This window comes from Rattus norvegicus, chromosome 7 (genome assembly GCF_021556685.1).
Source record: "Rattus norvegicus strain SHRSP/BbbUtx chromosome 7, alternate assembly SHRSP_T2T, whole genome shotgun sequence".
In the NCBI taxonomy this organism is placed as follows: domain Eukaryota; kingdom Metazoa; phylum Chordata; class Mammalia; order Rodentia; family Muridae; genus Rattus; species Rattus norvegicus.
The window spans coordinates 18,211,349-18,226,041 of NC_141540.1; the positions used below are offsets into that span (position 1 = coordinate 18,211,349).

General features: G+C 38.1%; 1 protein-coding gene across 1 annotated transcript in view; it reads left to right on the top strand.

Moving 5' to 3' along the window:
• Vom2r55 (vomeronasal 2 receptor, 55) overlaps positions 1 to 14,693 on the top strand; it is a 66,180-nt gene that overhangs the window by 36,215 nt on the left and 15,272 nt on the right. Inside the window, exons 2-5 of the mRNA NM_001099495.2 lie at positions 7,860 to 8,151; positions 8,620 to 9,426; positions 10,074 to 10,301; positions 11,700 to 11,823. Of these exons, the coding sequence (NP_001092965.2) occupies positions 7,860 to 8,151; positions 8,620 to 9,426; positions 10,074 to 10,301; positions 11,700 to 11,823 (1,451 nt within the window). The remainder of the gene's footprint in view (positions 1 to 7,859; positions 8,152 to 8,619; positions 9,427 to 10,073; positions 10,302 to 11,699; positions 11,824 to 14,693) is intronic.

The window sequence follows — 14,693 nt, forward strand, 5'->3', positions numbered from 1 at the left end:
TTAAAGCTCCATATGTACTTTGAAAATTGTAGGAGATTAAAGAGGGGGATCCAGTTTGACCATCCTGGAGTGTGAAATGCTGGGGCCTTTTTTAATTCTCATATAAACTTAAGTGAATTAATCTATTTGCCAACAGATGCTTTAGAAAAGATGAAAACAATATGGTATTTTATGAATCTATTGAAGTATTTTCATAGGAAATAAAATTTGGATATTGAACCAAGAACCAATGTGAAAAATTAGGAATAATGACACATAAGTTTTGAGCAATGTATGTTGAAAGTATTATTTTTTTAACCTCCACATATGTATATAGACTTACCTTCCCAAGTATGATGTATATTCTTCACTAGATGTCATTGTTATAAAAATGTGAAGATTCCATATCATAAAAAGTTGTTACATTATAGGTGAGAAACCTGAGTTCATATGCACAGAGCCAACATCAAACTGATAATAACAGCATACTATTACATAGGATGTATTCTTAAAAGGACGTGTGATGATGAGACAGAAAAATTCAGAGCAACCCCTTTGGCACATATAAGGATAATAATAGAGACATGTAATTTGAAGAGGCTAAAAAACAAAGTTGGTCAGAGAAGTAATCATCTGCATTTCATGTACAAGCATTAGGATGTGTTCCAAACACCAAGACATGTATATATAAATACACGAGAAATAGATATCCTGACACACACAGTATACAGTTATATACATACATCAGATAGATTGAAATTATTATTTTTTTTATTAACTTGAGTATTTCTTATAAACATTTCGAGTGTTATTCCCTTTCCCGCTTTCCGGGCAAACATCCCCCTCCCCCCCTTCCTTATGGGTGTTCCCCTCCCAACCCTCCCCCCATTGCCGCCCTCCCCCAATAGACTAGTTCACTGGGGGTTCAGTCTTAGCAGGACCCAGGGCTTCCCCTTCCACTGGTGCTCTTACTAGGATATTCATTGCTACCTATGGGGTCAGAGTCCAGGGTCAGTCCATGTATAGTCTTTAGGTAGTGGCTTAGTCCCTGGAAGCTCTGGTTGCTTGGCATTGTTGTACTTTTGGGGTCTCGAGCCCCTTCAAGCTCTTCCAGTTCTTTCTCTGATTCCTTCAATAGGGGACCTATTCTCAGTTCAGTGGTTTGCTGCTGGCATTCGCCTCTGTATTTGCTGTATTCTGGCTGTGTCTCTCAGGAGCGATCTACATCCGGCTCCTGTCGGTCTGCACTTCTTTGCTTCATCCATCTTGTCTAATTGGGTGGCTGTATATGTATGGGCCACATGTGGGGCAGGCTCTGAATGGGTGTTCCTTCAGTCTCTGTTTTAATCTTTGCCTCTCCCTTCCCTGCCAAGGGTATTCTTTTTCCTCATTTAAAGAAGGAGTGAAGCATTCACATTTTGATCATCCGTCTTGATTTTCGTTTGTTCTAGGGATCTAGGGTAATTCAAGCATTTGGGCTAATAGCCACTTATCAATGAGTGCATACCATGTATGTCTTTCTGTGATTGGGTTAGCTCACTCAGGATGATATTTTCCAGTTCCAACCATTTGCCTACGAATTTCATAAACTCGTTGTTTTTGATAGCTGAGTAATATTCCATTGTGTAGATGTACCACATTTTCTGTATCCATTCCTCTGTTGAAGGGCATCTGGGTTCTTTCCAGTTTCTGGCTATTATAAATAAGGCTGCGATGAACATAGTGGAGCACGTGTCTCTTTTATATGTTGAGGCATCTTTTGGGTATATGCCCAAGAGAGGTATAGCTGGATCCTCAGGCAGTTCAATGTCCAATTTTCTGAGGAACCTCCAGACTGATTTCCAGAATGGTTTTACCAGTCTGCAAACCCACCAACAATGGAGGAGTGTTCCTCTTTCTCCACATCCTCGCCAGCATCTGCTGTCACCTGAGTTTTTGATCTTAGCCAATCGCACTGGTGTGAGGTGAAATCTCAGGGTTGTTTTGATTTGCATTTCCCTTATGACTAAAGATGTTGAACATTTCTTTAGGTGTTTCTCAGCCATTCGGCATTCCTCAGCTGTGAATTCTTTGTTTAGCTCTGAACCCCATTTTTTAATAGGGCTATTTGTTTCCCTGCGATCTAACTTCTTGAGTTCTTTGTATATTTTGGATATAAGGCCTCTATCTGTTGTAGGATTGGTAAAGATCTTTTCCCAATCTGTTGGTTGCTGTTTTGTCCTAACCACAGTGTCCTTTGCCTTACAGAAGCTTTGCAGTTTTATGAGATCCCATTTGTCGATTCTTGATCTTAGAGCATAAGCCATTGGTGTTTTGTTCAGGAAATTTTTTCCAGTGCCCATGTGTTCCAGATGCTTCCCTAGTTTTTCTTCTATTAGTTTGAGTGTGTCTGGTTTGATGTGGAGGTCCTTGATCCACTTGGACTTAAGCTTTGTACAGGGTGATAAGCATGGATCGATCTGCATTCTTCTACATGTTGCCCTCCAGTTGAACCAGCACCATTTGCTGAAAATGCTATCTTTTTTCCATTGGATGGTTTTGGCTCCTTTGTCAAAAATCAAGTGCCCATAGGTGTGTGGGTTCATTTCTGGGTCTTCAATTCTATTCCACTGGTCTATCTGTCTGTTTCTGTACCAATACCATGCAGTTTTTATCACTATTGCTCTGTAATACTGCTTGAGTTCAGGGATAGGGATTCCCCCTGAAGTCCTTTTATTGTTGAGGATAGCTTTAGCTAACCTGGGTTTTTTGTTATTCCAGATGAATTTGCAAATTGTTCTGTCTAACTCTTTGAAGAATTGGATTGGTATTTTGATGGGGATTGCATTGAATCTGTAGATTGCTTTTGGTAGAATGGCCATTTTTACTATATTAATCCTGCCAATCCATGAGCATGGGAGATCTTTCCATCTTCTGAGGTCTTCTTCAATTTCTTTCCTCAGTGTCTTGAAGTTCTTATTGTACAGATCTTTTACTTGCTTGGTTAAAGTCACACCGAGGTACTTTATATTATTTGGGTCTATTATGAAGGGTGTCGTTTCCCTAATTTCTTTCTTGGCTTGTTTCTCTTTTGTATAGAGGAAGGCAACTGATTTATTTGAGTTAATTTTATACCCAGCCACTTTGCTGAAGTTGTTTATCAGCTTTAGTAGTTCTCTGGTGGAACTTTTGGGATCACTTAAATATACTATCATGTCATCTGCAAATAGTGATATTTTGACCTCTTCTTTTCCGATCTGTATCCCTTTGATCTCCTTTTGTTGTCTGATTGCTCTGGCTAGAACTTCAAGAACTATATTGAATAAGTAGGGAGAGACTGGGCAGCCTTGTCTAGTCCCTGATTTTAGTGGGATTGCTTCAAGTTTCTCTCCATTTAGTTTAATGTTAGCAACTGGTTTGCTCTATATGGCTTTTACTATGTTTAGGTATGGGCCTTGAATTCCTATTCTTTCCAGGACTTTTATCATGAAGGGGTGTTGAATTTTGTCAAATGCTTTCTCAGCATCTAATGAAATGATCATGTGCTTCTGTTCTTTCAGTTTGTTTATATAATGGATCACGTTGATGGTTTTCTGTATATTAAACCATCCCTGCATGCCTGGGATGAAGCCTACTTGATCATGGTGGATGATTGTTTTGATGTGCTCTTGAATTCGGTTTGCCAGAATTTTATTGAGTATTTTTGCGTCGATATTCATAAGGGAAATTGGTCTGAAGTTCTCTTTCTTTGTTGTGTCTTTGTGTGGTTTAGGTATAAGAGTAATTGTGGCTTCGTAGAAGGAATTCGGTAGGGCTCCATCTGTTTCAATTTTGTGGAATAGTTTGGATAATATAGGTATGAGGTCTTCTATGAAGGTTTGATAGAATTCTGCACTAAACCCGCCTGGACCTGGGCTCTTTTTGGTTGGGAGACCTTTAATGACTGCTTCTATTTCCTTAGGAGTTATGGGGTTGTTTAACTGGTTTATCTGTTTCTGATTTACTTCGATACCTGGTATCTGTCTAGGAAATTGTCCATTTCCTGAAGATTTTCAAGTTTTGTTGAATATAGGTTTTTATAGTAAGATGTGATGATTTTTTTAATTTCCTCTGAATCTGTAGTTATGTCTCCCTTTTCATTTCTGATTTTGTTAATTTGGACGCACTCTCTGTGTCCTCTCGTTAATCTGGCTAAGGGTTTATCTATCTTGTTGATTTTCTCAAAGAACCAACTTTTGGTTCTGTTGATTCTTTCTATGGTCCTTTTGTTTCTACTTGGTAGATTTCAGCTCTGAGTTTGATTATTTCCTGCCTTCTACTCCTCCTGGGTGTATTTGCTTCCTTTTGTTCTAGAGCTTTTAGGTGTGCTGTCAAGCTGCTGACATATGCTCTTTCCTGTTTCTTTCTGCAGGCACTCAGCGCTATGAGTTTTCCTCTTAGCACAGCTTTCATTGTGTCCCATAAGTTTGAGTATGTTGTATCTTCATTTTCATTAAATTCTAAAAAGTTTTTAATTTCTTTCTTTATTTCTTCCTTGACCAGGTTATCATTGAGTAGAGCATTGTTCAATTTCCACGTATATATGGGCATTCTTCCCTTATTGTTATTGAAGACCAGTTTTAGGCCGTGGTGGTCCGATAGCACGCATGGGATTATTTCTATCTTTCTGTACCTGTTGAGGCCCGTTTTTTGACTAATTATATGGTCAATTTTGGAGAAAGTACCATGAGTAGCTGAGAAGAAGGTATATCCTTTTGCTTTAGGATAGAATGTTCTATAAATATCCGTTAAGTCCATTTGGCTCATGACTTCTCTTAGTCTGTCGACATCACTGTTTAATTTCTGTTTCCATGATCTGTCCATTGATGAGAGTGGGGTGTTGAAATCTCCCACTATTATTGTGTGAGGTGCAATGTGTGCTTTGAGCTTTAGTAAGGTTTCTTTTACGTATGTAGGTGCCCTTGTATTTGGGGCATAGATATTTAGGATTGAGAGTTCATCTGGGTGGATTTTTCCTTTGATGAATATGAAGTGTTCTTCCTTATCTTTTTTGATGACTTTTAGTTGGAAATTGATTTTATTTGATATTAGAATGGCTACTCCAGCTTGCTTCTTCTGACCATTTGCTTGGAAAGTTGTTTTCCAGCCTTTCACTCTGAGGTAGTGTCTGTCTTTGTCTCTGAGGTGTGTTTCCTGTAGGCAGCAGAATGCAGGGTCCTCGTTGCTTATCCAGTTTGTTAATCTATGTCTTTTTATTGGGGAGTTGAGGCCATTGATATTGAGAGATATTAAGGAATAGTGATTATTGTTTCCCTTTATATTCATATTTGGATGTGAGGTTATGTTTGTGTGCTTTCATTCTCTTTGTTTTGTTGCCAAGACGATTAGTTTCTTGCTTCTTCTAGGGTATAGCTTGCCTCCTTATGTTGGGCTTTACCATTTATTATCCTTTGTAGTGCTGGATTTGTAGAAAGATAGGGGCTGGGGATTTAGCTTAGTGGTAGAGCGCTTGCCTAGCAAGAGCAAGGCCCTAGGAAGGCCCTGGGTTCGGTCCCCAGCTCCGGAAAAAAAAAAAAAAGAAAGATATTGTGTAAATTTGGTTTTGTCATGGAATATCTTGGTTTCTCCATCAATGTTAATTGAGAGTTTTGCTGGATACAGTAACCTGGGCTGGCATTTGTGTTCTCTTAAGGTCTGTATGACATCAGTCCAGGATCTTCTGGCCTTCATAGTTTCTGGCGAGAAGTCTGGTGTGATTCTGATAGGTCTCCCTTTATATGTTACTTGACCTTTTTCCCTTACTGCTTTTAATATTCTTTCTTTATTTTGTGCGTTTGGTGTTTTGACAATGATGTGACGGGAGGTGTTTCTTTTCTGGTCCAATCTATTTGGAGTTCTGTAGGCTTCTTGTATATCTATGGGTATCTCCTTTTTTAGGTTAGGGAAGTTTTCTTCTATGATTTTGTTGAAGATATTTAGTGGTCCTTTGAGCTGGGAGTCTTCACCCTCTTCTATACCTATTATCCTTAGGTTTGATCTTCTCATTGAGTCCTGGATTTCCTGTATGTTTTGGACCAGTAGCTTTTTCCGATTTACATTATCTTTGACAGTTGAGTCAATGATTTCTATGGAATCTTCTGCTCCTGAGATTCTCTCTTCCATCTCTTGTATTCTGTTGGTGAAGCTTGTATCTACAGCTCCTTGTCTCTTCTTTTGGTTTTCTATATCTAGGGTTGTTTCCATGTGTTCTTTCTTGATTGCTTCTATTTCCATTTTTAATTCCTTCAACTGTTTGATTGTGTTTTCCTGGAATTCTTTCAGGGATTTTTGCGATTCCTCTCTGTAGGCTTCTACTTGTTTATTAATGTTTTCCTGTGTTTCCCTAAGTGTGTTCATGTCTTTCTTGAAGTCCTCCAGCATCATGATCAAATATGATTTTGAAACTAGATCTTGCTTTTCTGGTGTGTTTGGATATTCCATGTTTGTTTTGGTGGGAGAATTGGGCTCCGATGATGGCATGTAGTCTTGGTTTCTGTTGCTTGGGTTCCTGCGCTTGCCTCTCGTCATCAGATTATCTCTAGTGTTACTTTGTTCTGCTATTTCTGACAGTGGCTAGACTGTCCTATAAGCCTGTGTGTCAGGAGTGCTGTAGACCTGTTTTCCTCTCTTTTAGTCAGTTATGGGGACAGAGTGTTCTGCTTTCCGGTGTGTAGTTTTTCCTCTCTACAGGTCTTCAGCTGTTCCTGTGGGCCTGTGTCTTGAGTTCACCAGGCAGCTTTCTTGCAGCAGAAAATTTGGTCTTACCTGTGGTCCCGAGGCTCAGGTTCGCTCGTGGGGTGCTGCCCACGGGCTCTCTGCAGCGGCAGCAACCAGGAAGACCTGTGCCGCCCCTTCCGGGAGCTTCAGTGCACCAGGGTTCCAGATGGTCTTTGGCTTTTTCCTCTGGCGCCCGAGATGTGTGTGCAGGGAGCAGTCTCTTCTGGTTTCCCAGGCTTGTCTGCCTCTCTGAAGGTTTAGCTCTCCCTCCCACGGGATTTGGGTGCAGAGAACTGTTTATCCGGTCTGTTTCTTTCAGGTTCCGGTGGTGTCTCAGGCAGGTGTCCTGCCGCTCCTGGGCCCTCCCCCACGGGAGCCCAGAGGCCTTATACAGTTTCCTCTTGGGCCAGGGATGTGGGCAGGGGTGAGCAGTGTTGGTGGTCTCTTCTGCTCTGCAGCCTCAGGAGTGCCCACCTGACCAGGCAGTTGGGTCTCTCTCTCACCGGGTCTGGGAGCAGAGAGCTGCTGCGGGCCCGGATCCGCGGGTGTGGGACTTCCGGTAAACACAGAACGTGCCCGGTCCTAGAGAAATTCTGCTTCCGTGTGTCCCAAGCTCACCAGGCAGCTTTCTTGCAGCAGAAAATTTGGTCTTACCTGTTGTCCCGAGGCTCAGGTTTGCTCGTGGGGTGCTGCCCACGGGCTCTCTGCAGCGGCAGCAACCAGGAAGCTAGATTGAAATTATTAAGTGGGCACTTTCATGATAATCTATCTCAGGAACCTGGGGGTTAATGAAGAAACAATTTTTTTCATATTTTTTTGAGGGTGAAAGCTCAGAAGAATAGAATGCTTAGTGAAAGATTCCCACATCATTCAAGGGAAAAATTAAGTTTACATCCCCACATCTTGATATCAGATAAAGTTATGTGTACTGGGCCTGTAATTAATCAGTATGCAACTTATGTATCTCATCAACTTCAAATGTCATAGTATAGCACACCACTTGAATGGAAACAATTAATTTGCAGACATAAAAGTGTGTGCTCTATCAAAACGTAAACGTTCAAACTGTATAAGGTATTGCACCAAATTTTTTAGATAAAACAATTCTGAGTTCCCCATAGAAATGCTATAATACTTGTATGCAGGATCAATGTACAGGAGTACCAACTTGTTTTGGCCATGTTATTTGTCATCAATGAGATCAACTCGAACTCCAACATTTTACCAAACACCTCTCTGGGACTTGAGATTTATACTCTGCCATATTATGAAAGGAATATTCTGAGGAATATATTCTATTGGCTCACGGGGTTGAGCACCTCCATTCCTAATTACAGCTATAGACAACAGAGCAAATCAGTTGCAGTACTTACAGGAATATCCTGGCAAACATCTGAAAATATTGAGAGACTGCTGAATCTTTACAAATTTCCGCAGGTGAGTGAAAGTTATGTGAGAGATGGGCCGCCAGGTCTCCTTTTTCAGATTGTAGCTATGTACAAAATAAAAAGGAGAGATTTTGATTGCTTAGTGTAAAAGGACAACTACAGAGTCAGAAAAATACACTTCCATCTTTTTTTTTAAATATGGTACTGTACAGATGGTAGTGTAAAACCTTGAGTCTCTTTCTTAATTTTCTAAAAATACTGAGACACTGAGGTTTGTCATTAGGAAGCATTGAGCACTTTTTTTTTTCGTTTTTTTTTTCTTTTTTTCGGAGCTGGGGACCGAACTCAGGGCTCTGCGCTTGCTAGGCAAGCGCTCTACCACTGAGCTAAATCCCCAACCCCGCATTGAGCACTTTCATATCAATCACTTCAATCTTTTGTTTATGACATAAGCTCTTTATCTTTTCTAAAAATGACAATTCCTTTGCTAAAGTATTACATACCATATTTCTTTCAGCTTTCTCTGGTGCCTTTTGATCATATTCTGAATGACAGAAGTCAGTTTCCTTCTCTGTACAAGGTGGCCCCAAAAGGAGAATCTCTACTATGTGGTATTGTGTCTCTGATGCTTTATTTCAACTGGACCTGGGTTGGACTGGTCACCAGAGATGACCACAGTGGCAATCAATTTATATCACACTTGACAAAGGAGTTCAACAAGAATAACATCTGCCTCACTTTTGTATGGGCAATATCGGTAATAGGGGAAACAATGTATCATTTGTCAAATAGTTTTTATTTCAAAATTGGTAAGACATCAGCAAAAGTGGTCATAATTTATGGAGACATTAAATTTATATTTTTTGAAACAGAAAATATCTACAGAAAGTTCATACTGGAAAAAGTTTGGGTCACAACCTCAAAATTGCTAGGCTCAAAATATCCAGAATACAACATGTTAAGTTTATCCCATGGAATTCTCACTTTTTCACCCCATCATGGGGAGATTCTTGGTTTCACAAAGTTTATTAAAGAGGCTACTCCTATCAAGTACCCAGAGGATAGTTTTCTTCATTTCCTGTGGAGTTCAAATTTCAACTGTTCATTTTCACCTACTGATTGTAAAATACTTGAAAACTGTATGCCCAATGCCTCTTTGGAATTGTTGCCAAAGAAAAAGTTTGATATGGTCATGTCTGAAGAGAGTTACAATGTGTATAATGCTGTGTATGCCATTGCTCACAGCCTCCATGAGATGATTCTCAACAAGTTTCAAATTCAACCACAGGCAAACAAAGATAGGAATACGTATTACCCCTGGCAGGTAATACACCCTTCACTGTATTGTAACATAGGTGACTTAACTGATGCTCTTAAAATCCAAAATAGTTAGCATAGATTCTAATTTTTCTTTTAATAGTCTATTAAAGGAAATATATGCTTTGGTACTTAGATGTGAAAGTACTGCCCTGTCTATATGGAGGTTTTCATTTCAGGGAATAACTCTTAGTAAAACCAACTGGGATATGGATCTTGGCAATATCTTAGTAGGAAATTCGAGCTTTTCCTGCTCATTCTGACAAAACGTGCTAAATATTCCCATACAACACTAGATATGTTCTTTAAACTATTTCTGAGTTCCCATCAAACCAGATTAACTCACATTCTATATGAAGTCTATGAAATAAATTCAGAAAATAGGAGATGAGTATATTGAAAGAAATTGAGATTTATTCACACTATATTCCTTGATCATTTAGTACTTCTTAGATTAGATTGTTCTCTAAAACTGATATTTAAGAAACCAAATTATACTTATTTTCAACTAAGATCTCCTTTGTTCAACCTTATAGAAAAATAATTTAAATAGTATTAACATCATACATTATAGAAGGAAAAAAACTTCATATTTGTAGTTTTATTGCACTCTAAAAATTTAACTATTTTTATAGTATTTCACATGTCTTTTAGCTTCACCCTTTTCTGAAGAATATTCAAGTGCTAAATTCTGTTGGTGACCATGTAGTCCTTGACTGGAAAAAGAAGACAGACCCAGAGTACGATATTATCAACCTTTGGAATTTCCCAACAGGTCTTTCACTATTTGCGAATGTGGGTAAATTTTCTCCAAGATCTTCCCAAGGCCAACGAATGTCAGTATATGAACAAATGATTCAATGGCCTATAAAATTTACAGAAGTGGGTATATTTCTTATTTAAAAGATTCTAATGCATGTAAATTATGTCTGATTCTGGACTTAATGGCCCTTGGTTGTTTATGTAGATCCCATCAATACAGCCATAACCATAAACATAAAGAATTCTACTGATTGCTCGCTCATTCTTGTGGATCTGATTTTCAATATTTCCAAATAATCTAATTATTTTGTCATTTAAAGCCAGGATTTGAATTCATTGTGTAAGAAGTCATTGTAACCAAACAACTATTAACATGACATAAATTAGACTTATCTAGGAAGAGGAATGTCAGTAGAGAAAATATTTACAAACCTGGCCTGAAGCCAAACCAGTCAGAAATTTTACTGATACAACATTTACATAGAGGTATTTTACTTTAATTTACGTACGTTTAAACGACAGAAGTGACAAAGGGTCCTTAGTTTTCCGAGAGAGAAAGGTGAAAATGACATGATTAATTATCAAGCAACTATGGAGAAATCCTCTATGATCTCCATTTCAACTATTTTCTCAGTTTTCTGATTTTAACAACTCTCCTTAATTTTATTGGTGATAAAATGTGATATAAAAGTGGAAGATGAAATGAGAATTTCTATTCATAAGTTGTTGTTGTTGTGTTGTTTTATTACAACAATAAAAACTCTAACACAGCTGATCTGCACAGTTGGGCTTTACTTAGGCATTTGAGAAACAGATCAGCACAGTCAGAGCAATCCTGTTTTCCTTACCTGACTTATCAAAATGTAGGCAACGAAATTAATGTCAGGAAAAGATTTTTTGTTTACCATCAAGGATTGAGGATGCAGTCCATTATGGTAGGGATCATTGATTTTAAAAAATCAGGAAGATTTTCTTAAAAATCAGGAATAAGAGGGTAAGGGCTGCTGTGGACAGAACATGATTTCCATATCAATTCATGTGCCAAAAATGATAGCACTCATTTTGAGAATGTTTTCAAAACTTAGCTAATGGAATGTAGTAAACACTACTCAGAAATGCCTCATCATTTGTTTTTATGGTGGGATTAATTCATACAATTCTGACAGACAGGCACATGGAAGATGAATGTCCTCATTTGTGTAGCCAGGAATTTCAGGGACAGAGTTGGTCTGGAGTCCCAACATGCCCTCCTTAGAGATTTTCACAGAAAATAACATAACTCTTCTTGACTAGGTCTTTAAAAATCTTTATAGATCTTATGGGGTTTATAGTACTTGGACCCAACACGAAGCAGAATGTATTTGTAAGTCGTGCTACATGAAAATATGGAAAAATACAGCAAAAACCTATAATAATTTTAAATATGCAATTTAATTAACAAATGGTCTGTATTATAAAAATCCTTTACTTGTGCACCGGTTAATATGTATTTTTTACCTCATATCAAATATTTTTCAGACCCCTCAGTCTGTCTGCAGTGAGAGCTGCACTCCTGGATTTAGGAAAGTCATCCCAAAAGGCAAGGTTATCTGTTGCTTTGATTGCATTCCTTGCCAAGAGAATGAGATTTCCAATGAGACAGGTAAATGACAAGGCACTGATTCTCCTCCTTTTCCACAGTGTTCTGACAAAGTTATTCTATCAGAGAAAAATAGGAACGAGAACCAAATGACTATTCCTCTTCTTCAGTTTATCAGTTTTATTGTTCCAGTGCATTATCTGTTAAAACAATAAGTATGAATGATTTACATTTTTGACCATTGCAGGTATTGTGGACTCAAGAAATCAGTTCCTCATAGCAAAAATGAATGTTGCACAATAACGAAGAATTTAACTGACAATATTCTGAGTATTAATTCTGCATACACTTGAAACTATATTTTTAGCTACTATATTTATTCTGTCTTCATTTTACATCTTGCTTAATGACCCTCCTCTCTTCACTCCCTCTCAAAATCCTTATTACCATTCCCTGTGTCCTTCTCCTCTAAACAGCACCTGTTACTCCTCTAGGTACCACACTGACACATTAAGTTTCTGTCAGTGTGCCACTTCATTTTCTACTGATGCCAGACAAGGGAGACCAAACCAACTAGAACATATGTCCCACAAGATTTGGAGATATTATACACACACAGACACACACACATACAAACATGGACACAGACACATATATATATATGCATATACGTACATATCTACATATGTACATATATAGGTACATTTACATACACATATATACCAAGCTGCACTTCTGATAGAAAATTTGCCTCTGTATTTGGCATGCCCTGGATGTGCCTCTCAGGAGACAGTTATATCAGACGTCTGTAAGATGCACTTCTTAGTTTCATCAATCTTATCTACTTTTGGTGGATATATATATATATATATATATATATATATATATATATATATATATATGCGCTATTCCCTCCCAAAGGTATTCTTGTTCCCCTTTGAAAGAAGGAGTGAAGAATTCGCATTTTGGTCATCCTTCTTGAGTTTCTGTACATTTAGGGTAATTCGAGCATTTGGGCTAATATCCACTTATCAATGAGTTCATACCATGTGTGTTTTTTTGTGATTGGGTTACCTCACTCAGGATATTTTCCAGTTCCATCAATTTGTCTGTGAATTTTGAAAAGCCATGTTTTTTAATAGCTGAGCAGTATTCCATTGTGTAGATGTACCACATTTTCTGTATCCATTCCTCTGTTGAAGGGCATCTGGGTTCCTTCCAGCTTTGGGCTATTATAAATAAGGCTGCTATGAACATAGTGGAGCATGTGTCTTTGTTATATGTTGGGGCATCTTTTGGGTATATGCACAAGAGAGGGTTTAGCTGGGTCCTCTAAGATTCTACTTCACAGCAGTCAGAATGTCTAAGATCAAAAACACAGGTGAAAGCAGTTGCTGTGGACGATGTGGAGGAAGAGGAACACTCCTCCATTGTTGGTGGGATTGCAGACTGGTACAACCATTCTGGAAACCAAACTGGAGGTTCCTCAGAAAAATTGGACATTGAACTATCTCTATTCCATTTTTAAATAAGGTTATTTGACTTTCTTTGGAGTCTAACTTCTTGAGTTCTTTGTATATTTTGTATATTAGGCCTATATCAGATATAGGATTGGGAAAGATCTTTTTCCCATTTGTTGGTTGTTGTTTTGTCCTAATGACAGAGTCCTCTGCCTTCCAAAAGCTTTGTAGTTTTATGAGGTTCCATTTTTCAATTCTTGATCTTAGAGCATAAGCCATTAGTGTTTTTTGAGGAAATTTTTCCTATCGCCCATGTGTTAGAGACTCTTCCCCAGTTTTTCTTCTATCATTTTGAGTGTATCTGGTTTGTTGTGGAGTTCCTTGATCCACTTGAACTTAAGGTTTGTACTGGGCAATAAGAATGGATCAATTTGCATTCTTTTACATGCTCACCTCCAGTTAAACCAGTGCCATTTTTTGAAAATGCTAATTTTTTCCATTGGATGATTTTTGCTCATTTGTCAATGATCAAGTGACCATAGGTTTGTGATTTCATTTCTGGGTCTTCAATTCTATTCCACTGATATATCTTCAGTCTTTATTTCTTCCTTGACCAAGTTTTCATTGAGTAGTGCATTGTTCAACTTCCATGTATATGTGGTCTTTCTGTTGTTTTTGCTTATATTGAAGACCAGCCTTAGTCCATGGTGATCTGATAGGATGCATGGGATAAATTCCATCTTCTTGTATCTCTTGAGGCATGTTTTTGACTAACTGTATGATTGACTGTTGATAAGGTACCATGAGGTGTTTAGAGAAGGTATAGTGTTTTGTTCTAGGTCAAAATGTTCTATACATGTCTGTTAAATTCCTTTGATTCATAACTTCTGTTAGGTTCTGGATATTTCTGTTTGCTTTATGTTTCTATGATCTGTCCATTTCTGAGAGTGTTGAAATCTCCTACTATTATATTGTGAGGTATAATTTGTGATTTGAGGTTTATTTAGGTTTCTCTTATGACTGTAGGTGCCCTTCCATTAGGAGCATAGATATTTAGAATTGAGAGTTCACCTTACTGAATTTGTATTTTGATGAATAGGAAGTGTCTTTCCTCATATTTTTGGATGTCTTTTGGTTGAAAGTCAATTTTGTTTAATTAGAATGACTTCTCAAACTTGTTTCTTCACACCATTTCCTTGGAAAGTTGTTTTCCAGACTTTTACTCTGAGGTGGTGTCTGTCTTTGTCTCTGACTTTTGTTTCCTGTTTGCACCAAAATGCTAGGTCCTCTTTTCATATCCAGTCTCTTAGTCTAGGTCCTTTCATTTGGGAATTGAGTCCATTGATGTTAAGACATATTAAAGAATAGTGATTGTTATTTCCTGTTATTTTTGTTGCCAGAGGTGGTATTTTGTTTGTGTGTCATTCTCCTTTTGCGTTTGATGCAAGATGATTTATTTCTTGATTTTTCAAG